The following is a 19,422-nucleotide window of genomic DNA, read 5'->3' as shown; positions in this document are numbered from 1 at the left end:
CTTCTGTAGAAGGAGTAGGTGGATTTGTGATGGGTGAGGGAGAGACGTGGCAATGGTGTTCAGATGGATTTGTGAGTTCAGGTGTCCCAGCCACTGATGGCAGAGTAATGGAGAAGAAAGAGGAATTGGAGGATGTTGAGATCCTGTTGTGTGTTTATGGAACTGCCGGTAAACTTTTACAGAACAGAAGAGGGAGAGTCATCTCTGCATTGCTTCTGGTGCCAGGAGCTCATCGGGCAGGTCGGGTGAATCTGTGGCTGCAGGAGGATAGGTTTTGGGTCTCCAGATCGCGGGAACCGTTTCGGGAGAAAGTGAGTTCAGTACAAATGGGATAGGTTGCAGCTTAGCCACAATGAGATCAGTGTTTTTACTGGGACAGTTACCAGTGCTGGGGAAAGATTAAAATAAGGTGGAAGCAGTTAGCTAAATTACATCTATTTAGCTACCTGTCCCTTTGCAAGGAGTCGAGGGGTGCAAGTGAACCCAGAACTTTAATTATGATGTGGGACTTGCTTTGTGACATAGCTGAAAGAGTGGTATTATTCCAGGGTGTAGAAGTTTTGACTGGGGTAGAAGCAATGTGAAAGACAAGGTCCCACATGGCAGGTTCAGACAAAACGAGAAGTTGCGGTCTCTTGAAATTGCAGTGGAGGTAGTAAATTAGATTTCCACGTTGACCTTGCATGAGAAGCCAGCGAAGAGTGGTCGATGGTTGCCTCTGACTCGTGGTGTGCTGCAGGGATTGGTATTGGATCCATCGTTTGTCATCTGTATCAATAATGTGGTAAACTGGGTCAGTAAATTAGCAGGTGACCAGAATTGGCGTAGTGAAATGCAAGGAAGATTATCAAAGCTTGCAGCATGATCTGGACCAGCTAGAAAAATGACTTGGAATTTAATGCAGACAAATGTGAGGTGTTGCACTTGGGGTTGATAAACCACGTTAAAACTTGCATAGTAAATGGGTACTGAGGAGTATAGCAGAACAGGAATCTAGGTGTACAGATCCATAATTCCTTGAAAGTGTTACAGGTGGATGGTTGTAGAGCTTTTGGCACATTGGCCTTCATAAATCAATATGTTATTGACGTACAGCACAGAACAGGTTCCAGCCCTTTGAGCTGCGCCGCCCAGCAGTCACCCAGTTTCATCCTAGCCTAATCATGGGACTATTTACAGTGACCAATTAACCTACCAACTGGTACGTCTTTGTGAGTAAACCCACATGGTCACGGGGAGATATAAACTCCTTACAGTAGTTGTACAAGATGCTGGTGAGGCTGAATTTGGAGAATTATGTGCAGTTCTGGTTACCAATCTACAAGAAAGATATCAATAGGATCTGAAAGTGCAGAGAAAATCTACAAGGATGCTATTGGGACTTGACCTGAGATGTAGGGAAAGATTGAGTAAGTTGGGACTTTATTCCCTGGACCATAGGAGAATGAGGGGAGATTAGATAGAGATATAAAATTAGATAGCAGTCTTTTTCCACTGTTTAGGTGAAACTAGAAGTCATGGGTTAAGCATGAAAGGTGAGATATTTAAGAGAATCCTGAGGAAGAACTTGACTCGGTGCTGTGAGAATGGAACAAGTGGAGGACGCAGGTTCAATTTCAACAGTTGAGAGAAGTGTGGGTGAGTACGTGGATGGCAGGGGCATGGAGGATTCTGGTCCCGGTGGGGGCAGATGGGACTAGTTTGACATGGACTGAAGGATCTGCTCCTGTGCAGTATTGCTCTGTGATTCCCGACCCTCAATCCACGGATTGCTTAACGGTATTGCTTAACTGCTTACCGTTGCTTAACGGTATTCGTCCATGACATTTAAAAGCAATGCCTGGGAACCCCTACTCTAAAAGGAGGGGGCATTGAGTTGCTAGTCAGGTCAGCCCCGTGCACCTGCATTGCTTCTGTGTTCAGGATATCTTGAAACAAATTAAACATGGTCACCTTGTCATTGAGTGCTTTGTCAACTTGTTGTGAGTCTATACGGAAGTAGATTGCCAGGCCTTTCTTCCACACAGATACTGCTGCTGCCTGAGCTGGGAGCTGGCCGGATTCGAACCCAGGACCATCTGCTGAAAATCCAGCGCTGATGCCACTACACCACCTATGGTCTATGGTCACCTTACGAGGGGTGTGTTACAGACTCCAAACAATCAGCAGAGGAAACAGATGTGCTTTCAGTTAAAAACATGCAATTATTGAATCAGAATTGCAATCAAGTTTAATACTGCTGGCAACATGTCATGAAATCAGTTTTGTGGCCGCAATACATTTTAAAACTATCAATTACAAGAAGTATATAAGGCAGGAGCAGAATTGGGTCGTTCAGCCGTGGAGTCTGCTCCACCATTCCATCAACCCCATACATCTGCCTTCTCCCAATATCCTTTGCCCTGACCAATGCTTTCAATATACCCATGGACTTGGCCTCCACTGCAATCTGTGGCAAAGCATTCCACAGATTCACCACTTTCTGGCTGGGGAAAAAAATCGTTTCCTCTGTTCTAAAGGGTTGCCCCTCAATTTTTGATGCTCTGCCTTCTGGATACCCCTGCCAGAGGAAACATAGTGGATGTGGAGAGGATATCTATTCAATTTAGCATTCCGTAGGTTTTAATGAGATCCACATGCATTCTAAATTCCAGTGAGTACAGGCCCAAAACTGCCAAAGCCTCCTCATGTTAACCCCTTCATTCCTGGAATCATCTTCATGAACCTACTCTGGACACTCCCAACAATAAAACTTCGTTTCTGATATAAGGGGCCCAAAACTGTTTATAATACTCCCAAGTGTGGCCAGGCTAGTGTCTTAAAGCTTCAGTGTTATCGCCTTGCTTTTATATTCTGTTTCCCTTGAAATGAATGCCAACATACATTTGTCTTTTTTTACCACAGGCTCAACCTGTAAACTTGGAAGTCTTGCACGACTCCCTCTGCACTGCTGATGTTTGAATTTGTTCCCCATTTAGATAATAGTTCACACTATTCCTTTTTACCAAAATGCATTTTCATACATTTCCCAACACTATTACATCTGCCACTTTATTGCACATTTTTAGTGCTTCGTTAAGCACTACCTACCCCTCCACCTAGCTCCGTATCATTTGCAAATTTTGCCACAAAGCCATCAAGTCCACTATCTAAATCATTGGCAAACAATGTGAAAAGTTGCAGTCCCAATACCTGAGGAACACAGTCACTGGCAGCCAACCAGAAAAGGCCCCCTTTATTCCCACTCGCTGCCTCCTGCCTGTCAGCCATTCCTCTACCCATGGCAGTATCTTTCCTGTAAGGCCATGGGATTTTACCTTGTTAACAAGTCTTGTGTGGCACCTTACAAATGCCTTCTGAAAATCCAAATCAATGACACCCACTGCTTCTCCTTTGTCTACCCTGCTAGTTACTTCCTTAAAGAACTCGAACAGATTTGTCAGACAAGATTTCCCTTTACAGAAACCATGCTGACTTTGACTTATTTTGTCATTAGTCTCCAAATACCCCAAAACTTCATCCTTAATAATAGACTCCAACACTTGCCCAACCACTGAGGTTAGGCTAACTGGCCTATAATTATCTTTCTTTTGCCTTCCTCCCTTCTTAAAGAGCGGAGTGACATTTGCAATCTTCCAGTCCTTTCAGTCCATGCCAGAATCAAGTGATTCTTGAAAGATCATGACCAATGCATCTGTTATCTCTCTCAGGACTCTGGGATGAAGTCTATCTGGTCCAGGTGACTTATCCACCTTAAGCCTTTGAGTTTGCCTAGCACTTTTTCCTTTGTAATGGCAATGGCACTCCTAGTCCCTGACACTCTGGCACACTGCCAGTGTCTTCCACAGTGAAGACTGATGCAAAGTGCCCTTTAAGTTCATCTGCCATTTCTTGGTCCCCATTACTACCTCACTAGCATATTTTTCCAGAGGTCCAGTATCAACTCTTACCTCCCTTTATATATAACTGAAAAAGCTTTTGGTATCCTGCTTTATATTATTGGCTAGTTTGTTCTCATGTTTCATCTTTTCCATTGTACCTTTTTTAGTTACCTTTTGTTGGAATATAAAGCTTCCCAATCATACAACTTCCCATTCACTTTTGCTACCTTGTATGCCCTTTCATTGGCTTTTATGCAGTCCTTAACCTCCCTTGTCAGCCATGGTTGCCTACCCCTGCCACTTTGAGACCTTCTTCCTCTGTGGGACGTATTTATTCTGCACCTTTTAGACCATTTTCAGAAACTTCAGCCATCTCTACTCTGCAGTCATCCTCGCCAGTACCCTCCTCCAATCCACCTGGACAAGTTCTTCTCTCGTGCCTCTGAATTCCCTTTATTCCATTGTGATACTGATACATGTGACTTATGCTTCTCCCTCTGAAATTGCAGTATAAATTCAATCATCTTATGATCTCTGCCTCCTAAGGGTTCCTTTACTTTAAGCTTTTAGGGTTATTGCACAACACCCAATCTACAATAGCCTTTTCCTGAGTAGGCTCAAGCACAAGCTGCTCTAAAAAGCCATCTTGTAGGCATTTAAAAATGGCTTTTGCTATCTGACACCAACCTGATTTTCCCAATCCCCTTGCATTTTGAAGTCCTGCATTACAATTGTGACATTACCCTTGTTACATGCCCTTTCCAGCTCCCTTTGCAGTCTCAACGTCACATGTTGGCTGCTATTTGAAGGCCGATATACGATTCCCATAATTTTTTTTCATCCTTGCAATTACTTCACTTCATCCACAAAGATTAACATTCTCTGACGCTATGTTACCTCCTAAAAATTTAATTCCATCTCTTACCAACAGAGCCGCACCATCGCCTTTGCTTTCTTGCCTGTCCTTTCGGTACAAAGTATCCTTTGATAAGCTCGCAATTAAGGCCTTTCAGCCACAGCTCAGTGATGCCCACAACGTCATACTGCCCAATCTCTAATTGCACCATGAGTTTGTCCACTTTTAGGTAAGGTGACATCTACGCAGTGGGAAGCATTCAGAGTAAAAGCAGCAAGTTGAGGGCTGACGCAATCCTGTAAGGATAACAAGTGCAGAACCTGGATCTAGAGTGATTTGGAGGGTTGGATAAAGAGGAAAAAGGAACCATGTGGGAGGTGTAGGGAACTAATGACAGGAGGAGACAAAATGTAGCGAGAGACTTGCAAAGGAAGTCAGGGAGGCAAAAAGAAATCAGAGGGCTGGCAGGTCTGAAGACGGTTTGTAAGTATATTAAGGACAAGAGAATGCCCAGGAACAGAGCAAGGTCCATTAGGGACAATCTGTACAAAACCAGAAAGTGTAGGTGAGGGATTAAATGAATACTTTGATTGGGCATTCACAAAGGGAACTGCTAAACTCGCTGAGAGGAAGATGAAAGTGTTCAGTTCTAAGCAAAGAGACGTGATGTCTGGGTGGGATTGTTTATTGAGATACGGTGTGGAACTGGCCCTTTGAGCCTCGCCACCCGGCATCTCCTGATTTAACCCTAGCCTAATCACAGGACGATTTACAATGACAAATTAACCTATCAATCACTACATGTTTGGACTGTGGAGGGAAATCAGAGCACCCGGAGGAAATCCCACACGTTCCATGGGGAGAATGAACATACCCTATCCCAAGCTGCTGTGGAAGGTGAAAGAGATGGCTGGAGTCATGGCAGATTTTGAAACCTTCCCGGAACGCCAGTGTGCTGCCAGATGGATAACTGGAGGATGACAAATGTGCCCCCAATTCCTGTTCAAAGAGGGGAGTAGGGAACATACAGTGGGCCAAACATCTGAGACACAGGATCCATTTACAGTTGGAAAGGCACAGATTGATATGGGATACGCAGCATAGCTCTGTTTGTGGAAAATCGTGGCTTACTAATTTGAATGAATCTTTCTGAGGTAATGAAGTATATTGTTGATGTCTGTAAGATCAGTAAAGCCTTTGACAAGGTCCTGAAGGGGAGACTGGACCATTAGATTAGAGCCCATGGGATTCAGGTCAAATGGGAAATGGAATTGTTAATGAGATGGTGGAGGGTGATTTGTGTTCCACAGGGATAGGTGCTGGGACCCATGCAGTTTGTAGTTCATATCAATGACTCGAATGTAGATGTTGGAGGTTTGATGTGTAGGACAGAGACCATGAATGACAAGGTTGTATGGAGTATTGACAAACAGGGACCTTGCTGTGCAAGATAAAAGATCCCTGAAGGTGACAGCACGGGCAGGCAATGTCATTAAGCAGGCATGAGGGGTACTGATCGTGATTATTATGGCACGGAGTACAAGAGTAAAGAAGTTGTTTCAATTTCTAAAAACCTTGCTCAGTCCTCAGCTGGACTACTGCGTGCAGTTCTGGTCTGCAGGCCACAGGAAGGATGTGATCATCACTGAACAGTGCAGAGGGGAATTCACCAAGATGTTGCCTGGGACATTGGATTTCACTTCTGAGGAGAGGCTGGGTCTGTTCCCCCAGGAGTGGAGGAAGTTAGGAGGGGCAAGACTGGGATATTTAAAATGAGTCAGAACAGACTGCAGGAATTTTCCCCGTACCCTGAGGTAGATGAAATTTAAGGACACAGATCAGGGTGAGGAGGAAGCGGGGTAGGTACCTTTGTCACTCAGAGAGTGACGACTACCTGTGACACACAGCCGGACAGAGTCACTGACAGTTTAATGGCCTGTTTCCCTCCTGTCTGACTCTGTGACCCTCCTGCTCAGCCCAATGAGAAACACTGAGTGCTTGGCTGTTCGTGTGGATTGGGTTGCCTGTCTGGCTCAGTGTCGACATGAAGCAAGCTTCAACTTGCAGGAGGGGTGGGGTTTGGGGAGAGGCGTACAGAACAGAAGGGGAAGGTGTGGTGTGAGCAGGATTAAATATCAGAGGGCGGACTGACAAGAGTTTTGACACCCTGCAGGGGTGGTAAAACTGGGATACACAAATTCAGGGTATGGGAGGAGGGATTCAGAGGGACATGTTTATCACCTGTATGAAGAAGTAGAAGTGTGGGGAGTACTTAGAACACAGCTGGAGAGAGTGGGGGAACTGGACCACTGACATTTAACAATCGTCCAGATGAGCACAAAGTCCCCTTGACAACTGCTGGCGATGGGAGCAATACAGACGGCTGGCCACTGGTCAGTGTGCACTTGATAGACTGGATGGCCTGATTCCATGTGTATAAACATAGGATAAATGAGCCCAGAACATGACAAGCATTCCACGTGAGTGGGGCAGATAGCATCTTTATTTGAACCAAAGGGTTCCCACAGCCAGGGTCAGCAGTGGAGGTCCAGGGTGTAAATATCAGGGGGACAGTGCTTGCCGCCTGGTCCCAGACCTCCGATCACACACAGCTGCTCTCCTAGCACTACCATCCGATGTCCAACTCTCTTCAGCTCTACGTCAGAGGCGGGGAACCGGAACCACTGCCCGGCGCAAGATCCTGAGGAAACAAGAGATTGGGATCAAATACTCACTGTGAACCCTGGCCTATCACACACTCCCAGCGCACGAGTCAGAGTGAAACTCTCTACACTGTCCCATCACACACTCCCAGGGCACAGGTTAGACATGCGGTGAAGCTCCCTCTACACTGTCCCATCACACACTCCCAGGGCACGGGTCAGACATGCGGTGAAGCTCCCTGTCACGATAGCTGACACTCACGTGTGTCGTAGATGTAGAGGTCGCTGCAGATTGTGTCAATGGCCTTGTTGAATGATTCGCCCCCATGCAACAGGGTGAAGGGTCCCACCTGCACCGTGGAGTGGTGTCGGCGAGGTGTTGGGCTGCCAGGAGTCACCACCTCGTCAGCGATGAGGGAGCTGAACTTCCCAACCAAGCCTTGGGGAGAGGGTTGCTGGGACTGTGGGGCATCAGAGAGGTGGTTAGTATCAATGGGACTATCCTGTCATCCACCCTCCCGAGAGCCGCACTCTCCCTTCTTTCCTTCCCGTCTCCTCTCTCCCTCCTACTCTTTTGCACACTTCCATCATGGTCTTCCCCTTCCATTCTAAGGATTGTTTATTTCCCACATTCTCTGTCTCCTCACAGAACTCTGTCCTCTCCATTCTCCCATTCCATCCAATCCAGCAGGCTCCTTACTCCCACTGCTTATCCCTGCTGACCCTTCCAGGATAATTCCCCCCACCACCACCACCATCTTCACACCTTCTTCCCAATCACTCTTCCCGATCCCTCCTCATCCCCCTCCCCCACCCCTCCCCATTCCCTTCCCCCTCTACTCACTGACCACAACGCCCTCCATCCTTCCTCCTCAACATCACTGAGCAAGATCCCCTCCCTCCCAACTCTGATCTTCCTGACCACATTCTCATCACTGACCATCACAAACCCCTCCCCCATCACTGACCCTCACAAACCCCTCCCCATCACTGACCCTCACAAACCCCTCCCCCAATCACTGACCCTCACAAACCCCTCCCCATCACTGACCCACACAAACCCCTTCCCCATCACTGACCCTCACAAACCCCCTCCCCCATCACTGACCCTCACAAACCCCTCCCCCAATCACTGACCCTCACAAACCCCTCCCCATCACTGACCCTCACAAACCCCTCCCCCCATCACTGACCCTCACAAACCCCTTCCCCATCACTGACCCTCACAAACCCCTCCCCATCACTGACCCTCACAAACCCCTTCCCCATCACTGACCCTCACAAACCCCTCCCCATCACTGACCCTCACAAACCCCTTCCCCATCACTGACCCTCACAAACCCCCTCCCCCATCACTGACCCTCACAAACCCCTCCCCATCACTGACCCTCACAAACCCCTCCCCATCACTGACCCTCACAAACCCCTTCCCCATCACTGACCCTCACAAACCCCCTCCCCCATCACTGACCCTCACAAACCCCCTCCCCATCACTGACCCTCACAAACCCCTCCCCCATCACTGACCCACACAAACCCCTTCCCCAACACAGACCCACACAAACCCCTCCCCATCACTGACCCTCACAAACCCCTTCCCCATCACTGACCCTCACAAACCCCCTCCCCCATCACTGACCCTCACAAACCCCCTCCCCATCACTGACCCTCACAAACCCCTCCCCCATCACTGACCCACACAAACCCCCTCCCCATCACTGACCCTCACAAACCCCCTCCCCCATCACTGACCCTCACAAACCCCTCCCCCATCACTGACCCTCACAAACCCCCTCCCCATCACTGACCCTCACAAACCCCTCCCCATCACTGACCCTCACAAACCCCTCCCCCCATCACTGACCCTCACAAACCCCTTCCCCATCACTGACCCTCACAAACCCCTCCCCATCACTGACCCTCACAAACCCCTTCCCCATCACTGACCCTCACAAACCCCTCCCCATCACTGACCCTCACAAACCCCTTCCCCATCACTGACCCTCACAAACCCCCTCCCCCATCACTGACCCTCACAAACCCCTCCCCATCACTGACCCTCACAAACCCCTCCCCATCACTGACCCTCACAAACCCCTTCCCCATCACTGACCCTCACAAACCCCCTCCCCCATCACTGACCCTCACAAACCCCCTCCCCATCACTGACCCTCACAAACCCCTCCCCCATCACTGACCCACACAAACCCCTTCCCCATCACTGACCCTCACAAACCCCTCCCCATCACTGACCCTCACAAACCCCTTCCCCATCACTGACCCTCACAAACCCCCTCCCCCATCACTGACCCTCACAAACCCCCTCCCCATCACTGACCCTCACAAACCCCTCCCCATCACTGACCCACACAAACCCCCTCCCCATCACTGACCCTCACAAACCCCCTCCCCCATCACTGACCCTCACAAACCCCTCCCCCATCACTGACCCTCACAAACCCCCTCCCCATCACTGACCCTCACAAACCCCTCCCCATCACTGACCCTCACAAACCCCCTCCCCCATCACTGACCCTCACAAACCCCCTCCCCATCACTGACCCTCACAAACCCCTCCCCCATCACCGACCCTCACAAACCCCTTCCCCATCACCGACCCTCACAAACCCCTCCCCATCACTGACCCTCACAAACCCCCTCCCCCATCACTGACCCTCACAAACCCCTTTCGCCATCACTGACCTTCACAAACCCCTCCCCCATCACTGACCCTCACAAACCCCTCCCCATCACTGACCTTCACAAACCCCTCCCCATCACTGACCCTCACAAACCCCCTCCCCATCACTGACCCTCACAAACCCCTCCCCATCACTGACCCTCACAAACCCCTTCCCCATCACCGACCCTCACAAACCCCTCCCCATCACTGACCCTCACAAACCCCTTTCGCCATCACTGACCTTCACAAACCCCCTCCCCCATCACTGACCCTCACAAACCCCTCCCCCATCACTGACCCTCACAAACCCCCTCCCCATCACTGACCCTCACAAACCCCTCCCCATCACTGACCTTCACAAACCCCTTTCACCATCACTGACCTTCACGACCCCTTCCTTCCAGTGCCCGGCCACCTCAAAGCCAGGTGTGTTACGCCCTCCAAACAGCAGCAGCTGAAAGGTGGCCTTCCCTCGGCACCCTCTCCGACACAGGGTGGCTGAGTGCCCAGAGCGCGAGGCTGTGCGTGAGGCCTGCTCCTCGTACCTGGGAAGGGACAGGCAGTCAGAGACCGCAAAGCCCACAGTCCCATCACATGGTCGCTGCAAGATGTCATGGGGGAAGTGATGTGGCTCCACCCCACCCTATCCCCTCCCTTCTTACACTCCCACACCACTCGAATGGGAATCTACAAACCATGATTCGCAAGATATGGATGGCATGAAAAGCAGGTGATGTCCAATAGTGGAGATGTGTATAATGTCCTGGTTAAGATTTCTATTGCTATGCCGTGAGGTATTTTATTTTAGCAGTTTCTGTAAAAACAGTCTGTCCTGCTGGTAAAAGATAAGGAGTCACACTGTCCAAGTTAAGAATGTCAGCTAATCAGGATTGTGGGATGGTGAGAAGGTTCTGGAGAGCTGGGCTGGGTAAGATTTCTGAAGGACAGTAGTCTGGTTTGAGGTCTTTTTGGCGGGGGGCATGGACAGAACAGCACCAGGGAAGACCCAATTGCAAGGAGTGCTTCACAAGGCAGAGAATTTCAAGAAGGGACGTTCTGCCTGTGCTTGGTGATGGGAATTCAGCGCTGTGAGTAAAGCAATACTCACAGCTACTACGCAAATGAGCTCCAACGTTTATGTGTAACTGTAATAGGCCCTTTTTTTCTTTTTGTTTCTCTGTTAGCTGTTTGATAAAGTTGAAATTTGGTAAATATACTTTCTTTATAGTTTTATGTTGGTGTGCGATCTGTCATTTCTGGACTACTGATAACTCTATGGGCAGTATTTACACAGCATTCACTCAAACCGAGGTTCCTTTAATTGGAACATCTCAATGTTCCTGTTTAATTGAACTCCAAATCATACCAACGCTAGACATACATTCCGTACGAAAGATGGCCTCACCACTGGGCCACATGGCTGTTAGCAGAGGTAGTCTTGTCATCTTCAGAAGTTTTCGGATGACTCTGCCATAGTTGGATGCATCAGCAAGGGAGATGAGGCTGAGTACAGGGCTACGGTAGGAAACTTTGTCACATGGTGTGAGCAGAATTATCTGCAGCTTAATGTGAAAAAGACTAAGGAGCTGGTGGTGGACTTGAGGAGAGCTAAGGCACCGGTGACCCCTGTTTCCATCCAGGGGGTCAGTGTGGACATGGTGGAGGATTACGAATACCTGGGGATACAAACTGACAATAAACTGAACTGGTCAAAGAACACTGAGGCTGTCTACAAGAAGGGCCAGAGCCATCTCTATTTCCTGAGGAGACTGAGGTCCTTTAAGATCTGCTGGACGATGCTGAGGATGTTCTACAAGTCTGTGGTGGCCAGTGCTATCATGTTTGCTGTTGTGTGCTGGGGCAGCAGGCTGAGGGTAGCAGACACCAACAGAATCAACAAACTCATTCGTAAGGCCAGTGATGTTGTGGGGATGGAACTGGACTCTCTGACGGTGGTGTCTGAAAAGAGGATGCTGTATAAGTTGCATGCCATCTTGGTCAAATATCTCCCATCCATGTCTTCATTTTTTAAAGAAAGGGGCTTCCCTTCCTCCACTATCAACTCTGCTCTTAAACGCATCTCCTCCATTTCACGTACATCTGCTCTCACTCCATCCTCCCACCACCCCACTAGGAATAGGGTTCCCCTGGTCCTCACCTACCACCCCACCAGCCTCCGGGTCCAACATATTATTCTCCGTAACTTCCGCCACCTCCAACGGGATCCCACCACTAAGCACATCTTTCCCTCCCCCCCCCTCTGCATTCCGCAGGGATCGCTCCCTACACAACTCCCTTGTCCATTCGTCCCCCCCATCCCTCCCCACTGATCTCCCTCCTGGCACTTATCCGTGTAAGCGGAACAAGTGCTACACATGCCCTTACACTTCCTCCCTTACCACCATTCAGGGCCCCAAACAGTCCTTCCAGGTGAGGCATCACTTCACCTGTGAGTCGACTGGGGTGATATACTGCGTCCGGTGCTCCCGATGTGGCCTTTTATATATTGGTGAGACCCGACGCAGACTGGGAGACCGCTTTGCTGAACATCTACGCTCTGTCCGCCAGAGAAAGCAGGATCTCCCAGTGGCCACACAATTTAATTCCACATCCCATTCCCATTCTGACATGTCTATCCACGGCCTCCTCTACTGTAAAGATGAAGCCACACTCAGGTTGGAGGAACAACACCTTATATTCCGTCTGGGTAGCCTCCAACCTGATGGTATGAACATTGACTTCTCTAACTTCCGCTAGGCCCCACCTCCCCCTCGTACCCCAGCTGTTACTCATTTTTATGCACACATTCTTTCTCTCACTCTCCTTTTTCTCCCTCTGTCCCTCTGAATATACCTCTTGCCCATCCTCTGGGTCCCCCCCCCCCCGTCTTTCTTCCCGGACCTCCTGTCCCATGATCCTCTCGTATCCCCTTTTGCCTATCACCTGTCCAGCTCTCGGCTCTATCCCTCCCCCTCCTGTCTTCTCCTATCATTTTGCATCTCCCCCTCCCCCTCCAGCTTTCAAATCCCTTACTCACTCTTCCTTCAGTTAGTCCTGACGAAGGGTCTCGGCCTGAAACGTCGACTGCGCCTCTTCCTATAGATGCTGCTTGGCCTGCTGCGTTCACCAGCAACTTTGATGTATGTCACTACATAATGTACTGGGTGGGCACAGGAGTACATTCACCCAGAGACTCATTCCACTGAGATGCAGCACAGAGCGTCATAGGAAGTCATTCCTGCCTGTGGCCATCAAACTTTACAACTCCTCCCTTGGAGGGTCAGACATCCTGAGCCAATAGGCTGGTCCTGGACTTATTTCATAATTTACATATTACTATTTAGCTATTTATGGTTCTATTACTATTTATTATTTATGGAGCAACTGTAACGAAAACCAATTTCCCCTGGGATTAATAAAGTATGACTATGACTATGAGCTAACAATCTAAGTTTGTGTATGAGCCCCAGTGCTTGGAAATAGGTACCGAGGGGATGTCGGGGGTAAGTTTTTCACACTGGGAGTGGTGGGTGCGTGGAATGCACTGCCAGTGACGGTGGTGGAAGTGGATACAATAGGGCCTTTTGCAAGCCTCAAGATAGGTGCATGGAGCTTAGAAAAATAGAGGGCTACGCGCTAGGGAAATTCTAGGCAGTTTCTAGAGTAGGCTACATGGTCAGCACAATATTGTGGGCTGAAGGGCCTGTAATGTGCTGTAGATTTCTATGTTCTCTGTTCAAAGGAGGGCTGGACTTTTCTAGTGAACGATAGGGCCCTGGGGAGTGTTGTAGAACAGAGGGATCAGGGGAATTTCCCCGTGAACTATAGGGCCCTGGGGAGTGTTGTAGAACAGAGGGATCCAGGAATACAAGTGCATATTTCCCTGAAAGTGGAGTCACAGAAAGGGTGGTGAAAAGGGCTTCTGTCATGTTGGCCTTCGTCAGTTACAGCACTGAGAGCAGAAACTGAGATATGTTACCGTTGCACAGGACGTCGGTGAGCCCGCATCTGGAATACCGTGTGTCATTCACTTGCTGTAGGAAAGATGCCATTAAGCTGGAAAGAGTGCAGGGGAGGTTTCTGCAGACCCTGCTGGGATGCAGAGAGGCTGAGCAGGTAAGGACTGTTTTCACTGGAGCGTAGGAGAATGAAAGATGACCTTACAGAGGTATAGATAGGGTGAATGTGCATGGCCTTTTTCACACAGTTGGAGGACCAAGAAGCAGAGGACAGAGATTTAATAGGAACCTGAGACAGCTTTTTCACCCAGAGGCTGGTCAGCATACAAACCAAGCTGCCGGGGGCTGTGTCGAGGCGGCTAAGTTAACAGCATTTAAAAGGCACTTGGACAAGTACGTGGATAGGAAAGGTTGAGAATGCTCAGGCCAGTGTCTGACTGACTCACCGGTAGCATCCGTGCTGCATGTCCACTTGAAGCTGGAAGATGCTGGCAAACCTCCTCTGGGTGCGGACCCCTCCCTCGCGTCCCACCACCCAGAGCCGCTGCTCGCTCAGCTTGGTGACACTATGGCCACTCAGCCCCACGGGTGCCTGGCTGTGCTGCTCCTGCTTCAGCTGGCTCCAGAAGCCGGGCTCGGTCTCATACCCAGCCAGGTCGAGGGCCTGGAGCCCGGCCAGCCGCCTCTTGCCATCCCACCCCCCTACCACCAGCAACCAGCGCTCCTGCAGCACGGCGGTGCCATGGTGGCTGCGGGCTGGCCCACCCGACACCACCCTCTCCACTGCCAATGAGCCCGCCCCCAGGATCACCGCATCACCCAGCGGCCCTTCCCGGGGCTCTGCTGACCGCATCCCTCCGTAGACCACCAGCCTGTCTCCCACCAGGTCCACACTGTGGAAGGCTCGGGCCAGGAGCGCAGAGGAGCCCGTCTTCTTCCAGCTCCAGCGGACCTCAGGACACTGCAAAGCCCCAGGCCCCTCCGCTCCCGCTCCGCCCTGCAACAGAGAGGGAAGAGAGAACAGTGTCACTGACCAAGGAAGGAGCCATCTACAGCCAATGTGGACCACTGGGCAGCCCAACCATTCAGCATCAATGGGCATTCTCAGTTTTACTTGCACTATTTCGGCCACCTCTCTTCCTTTCCTGGATCTCCTGGCCTCCATGACAGGAAAAAAAACTATCCACCAATACCTACTACAAACCCAGAGGTTCCTCCATTACATTTCCATCCTGCATAGATGCCATCCACTGTATCTGCCCTCAGATCGAGGCTTTCTGCTCCAGGAATATCCTCCTTCGGAACGTGGTGCTCCCTGTCTCTGCCATAATTAGTAGTGCACTCACCCACATTTCCTCTGCTTCCTGCAGATCTGCTCTCACCCCCACCAGCCGAGACAGAACAGAGATAGAGTTCCTGGTCCTCACCTTTCACTCCACCAGCCTTCACCTCCAGCACATCCACTTCCATATTTTTACCAGCTGCAACATGATCCCACCACCAGTTACACCTCCCCCTCTCCACCCCTTTCTGCTTTCCCTGGGCACTCTCCTCTCCTCATTCACTCACCTCTCCGCACCAAACCCTTCCCATCTTCTAGTACTTTCCATGCACCCATGGGAGATGCCAAGTGTCTCCACACCTCCTTCCTCAATGCTATCTGGCGATTTAAATAGACTTTCCAAGCGATATACCTCCTCCAACCTTGCCTGCTGCATTTGGGGCTCCCGAAGTGGACTCTTCTACACAGTGAGGCCAAGCACAGACCAGGTGAGCATATGAATAAATAGTTTGTCAAAAAACATAGAGCAGTTGGAAATTTGGACAGATAACTGGAAGATGGAATTTGATCTGGGCAAGTATGAGATGTACTTTTGATTAAAGTTCACAGTAAATTTATTATCAAAGTACATAGTATGTCACCATATACATCCCTGAGATTCATTTTTTGTGGGCATTCTCAGTAAATCCAATGAAAGTAATAGAATTAATGAAAGGCCTCACAGAAGGATGCTTATGTGAGAATGCTGTTCTTGGACTACAGTTCATCATTCAACACCGTAATTCCCTGCAGTCTCAACAAGAAGCTCAGAGTCCTCGGCCTTCACCCTGCCTCGTGCAGCTGGATCCTGGATTTACAGTCAAATCACCAGCAGGTGGTAAGAGTGGGCTCCCTCACCTCTGCCCCTCTGACTCTCAACACAGGTGCCCCTCTGGGCTGTGTCCTAAGCCCCTCCTTTACTCTCTGTACACCCATGACCATGTCGCCACCCACAGCTCCAATCTGCTAATTAAATTAGCTGACGACACTACACCGATTGGCCTTATCTCAAATAATAATGAGGCAGCCTACAGAGAAGAAGTCATCACCCTGACACAGTGGTGTCAAGAAAACAATCTCTCCCCCGATGTCACAAAAACAAAGGAGCTAGTTGTGTGGACTACAGGAGGAATGGAGACAGGCTAACAACCCCTACTGACATCTGGAGTTGAGAGGGTGAACAGCTTTAAGTTCCTCAGCATCCACATCACCAAGGATCTCACGTGGTCTGTACACACTGGCTGTGGGGTGAAAAAAGCACAAAAGCGCCTCTTTCACCTCAGTGAAGAAGTTTGGTATGGGCCCCCAAATCCTCAGAACTTTTTACAGGGGCACAATTGAGAGCATCCTGACTGACTGCATCACTGCTTGGTATGGGAACTGTACTTCCCTCAATCACAGGACTCTGCAGATGTGAACTTCCCACTATCCAGGACATTTACAAAGACAGGTGTGTAAGAAGGGCCCGAATGATGATTGGGGACCCGAGTCACCCCAGCCACAAACTGTTCCAGCTGCTACCATCTAGGAAATGGTACCACAGCATAAAAGCCAGGACCAACAGGCTCCGGGACAGCTTCTTCCACCAGGCCATCAGGCTGATAAAATCATGCTGGTACAATTGTATTTCTATGTTATATTGACTGTCCTGCGGTACATACTATTTATTATAAATTACTATACGAGGGGTGATTGATAAGTTCGTGGCCTAAGGTAGAAGGCGATGAGTTATTAACCTCAAACTTTCTGCATAATCATTCAAAGAGTTGAACTGTATGTGCATGTAACGAGAGCTGTATAACTCATCTCCTTCTCCCTTACCAATCACCCCTGCTGTGGACACTTTCTGGAGGTCCTAGATCCGTATGCTCCACAACTGCTGGACTAAGTGTGTGAATAAAGGAGAGGACTATGTTGAAAACTAAATGTGCTAGGTTTTCTAAAATTGACTCCTTCTACCTTAGGCCACAAACTTATCAATCGTCCCTCGTAAATTGCACATTGCACGTTTAGACAGAGACGTAACGTAAAGATTTTTACTCCTCGTGTATATGAAGGATGTAAGAAATAAAGACAATGCAATACAATTCAATTCAACTCAACTTGTGCATTCAACCAGTGTGAAAAAGAAAACAAACTCTGCAAATAACAGAAGAAATAAATCATAATAATTACAAATAAATAAGCAATAAATAGCAAGAACATGAGATGACGTGTCCTTGAAGGTGACTCCACAGGTTGTGGAAACAGTTCAGTGATGGGGCAAGTGAAGTTATCCTCCTTGGTTCAAGAGCCTGATGGTTGAGGAGTTATAACTGTTCCTGAACGTGGTGGAGTGAGTCCTGAGGCTGCTGTACCTTCTTCCTGATGGCAACAACAAGATGAGAGAATATTCTTGGTGGTGGGCATCCCTGATGATGGATGCTGCTTTCCTGTGACATTTCATTTAAATATGCTCAGAAATGGGGAGGCCTTTACCTGTGATGGACTGGGCCGTATCCACTACCTTTTATAGGATTGTCTGTTCAAGGGCGTTGGTGTTTCCATACCAGGCTGTGATGCAGCCAGTCTATATACTCACTGCACATCTATAGCAGTTTATCAAAGTTCTAGATGTCATGCCGAATTTTCGCAAACTCCTAAGGAAGTAGAGATGCTTTCTTTCTAATTGTACTTATATTCTGGACAGGTCCTCTGAAATGATAACACTTTGCTTTTACATTTGATTCTGGAGCAAAATACACTGCGTATGACAGGAGCTTTGATGTGCAGAGGGAAGTTGTGGTGAAATTCCATTGCTTGTTGAAAACTCACCAGCTTCTCCTCTTCCTTATGAGGCTGAATACACTTGGCAGATACCCAATGACCCTCACCATTTTTTCTAGAAAGCATCCTATCTCGAGGCATCAAGGCTTGGCATAGCAACCACTCTGCACATGACTCTTTCTATACCTCTCTGCCAATATGACCCTGAACATCCTCTCTTCTCCCCGGTCCCACTGGGCAGAAGAGGTAAAAGCCTGATGGTACGTACCACCGAGCTCAAGGGTGGCTTCTACTTCCTTGGTATGCTAGGCTATTCTTGACCTCACCATCTGCTGCGTTATGGCCCTCGCAAGTTATCGTCAGCCTGCACTGCACTTTTTCTGGAACTGCAACACTTTATTCTGCATTCTGTTCTTGTTTTCACTCATACTATATCACGCACTGATGTAATGAAATGAACCATGGATAGCATACAAAACAAAAATGTCACTGCACCTCAGTACATGCCAATAGTAAACCAATTAATTATTAAATAGCAACACATGGAGAGGTGGTAAAATTGGCTTACAGCATTGGTTGGTTGGGGCATTAAGCTAAAAATCAAATTGTAACACGAAGTGAATAAAGGTGAAAGGTTGACGTGGTATGCGAGGGGAAACTTCTTCACTCAGGGCAGTGGCAGTGTGGAGCGAGCTGCCAGCATAAGTGGTGCATGCCAGCTTCATTTCGGTGTTTAACAACAGTTTGGATAGGTACAGGGATGGCAGGGGTATGGAGGGCAGTTTAAATGGTTTGGCATGGACTAGATGGGCCGAAGGGCCAGTTTATGTGTTGACTCTATAAGTGCTGGATGAACTCTTCAGAGAGTGTTGATTTCAGTTTGAGACCCATCATGACTGGAGTAAAAAAGAGGGGAGATGGCCAGCATAAAAAAGTAGAGGGAAGGGTTGGAGAAGACACGAGCAGCAGATGGCGGATCCAGGTGAGGTGGGGGACGGAGAGTAGGGATAATGTCTGAAGTTGCGAGCTGATAGGAGGAAAGAACAAAGGGCTGACAAGGTGGAATCCGATAAGACAGGACAGTGGACCATAAAATAAAGGGAAGGAGCACTGGATGCAATTAAACGGTTAATTTATCAAAATATATATTACTTATTAAAATATGATTTACTGTGTCCACTGCTCTCACACAGCCTCTTCTACGTTGGTGAGTACATTCATCCACCTTACTGGTCGTAATTTCCCACATTCCCACTTTTATTTTATTTTAGTGATACGGCACGCTACAGTAGT

At 48.8% G+C, this 19,422-nt stretch overlaps 1 protein-coding gene across 1 annotated transcript; it reads right to left on the bottom strand.

Moving 5' to 3' along the window:
* Nucleotides 1-6,638: 6,638 nt before the first annotated feature.
* On the bottom strand, nucleotides 6,639-15,635 carry LOC134341273 (kelch domain-containing protein 9-like). The gene is made up of 5 exons (XM_063039136.1): nucleotides 15,612-15,635; nucleotides 14,489-15,039; nucleotides 10,466-10,628; nucleotides 7,663-7,861; nucleotides 6,639-7,438 (listed from the first exon to the last, which is right to left on the bottom strand). Exons 1-5 carry the CDS (start codon nucleotides 15,633-15,635, stop codon nucleotides 7,272-7,274), a joined length of 1,104 nt encoding a protein of 367 aa, XP_062895206.1. The 3' UTR covers nucleotides 6,639-7,271.
* Nucleotides 15,636-19,422: the final 3,787 nt, after the last annotated feature.

Source organism: Mobula hypostoma (genome assembly GCF_963921235.1).
Source record: "Mobula hypostoma chromosome 13 unlocalized genomic scaffold, sMobHyp1.1 SUPER_13_unloc_1, whole genome shotgun sequence".
Lineage (NCBI taxonomy): Eukaryota > Metazoa > Chordata > Chondrichthyes > Myliobatiformes > Myliobatidae > Mobula > Mobula hypostoma.
The sequence above is the reverse complement of the archived record's forward strand: the minus strand, read 5'-3'. Positions and strand labels throughout refer to the sequence as shown.

Excerpts from the sequence above, each read along its gene's own strand:
- LOC134341273 (XM_063039136.1), bottom strand. The coding sequence starts at position 15,635 with ATGGGAAGGGTTTGGTGCGGAGAG. Across the intron at positions 10,629-14,488 it reads ATGCAGCACGGATGCTACCG|GTACGAGGAGCAGGCCTCAC; the intron begins GTGAGTCAGTCA and ends GTCCCTTCCCAG. Across the intron at positions 7,862-10,465 it reads GGAAGGAAGGGGTCGTGAAG|TCCCAGCAACCCTCTCCCCA; the intron begins GTCAGTGATGGT and ends GATGCCCCACAG.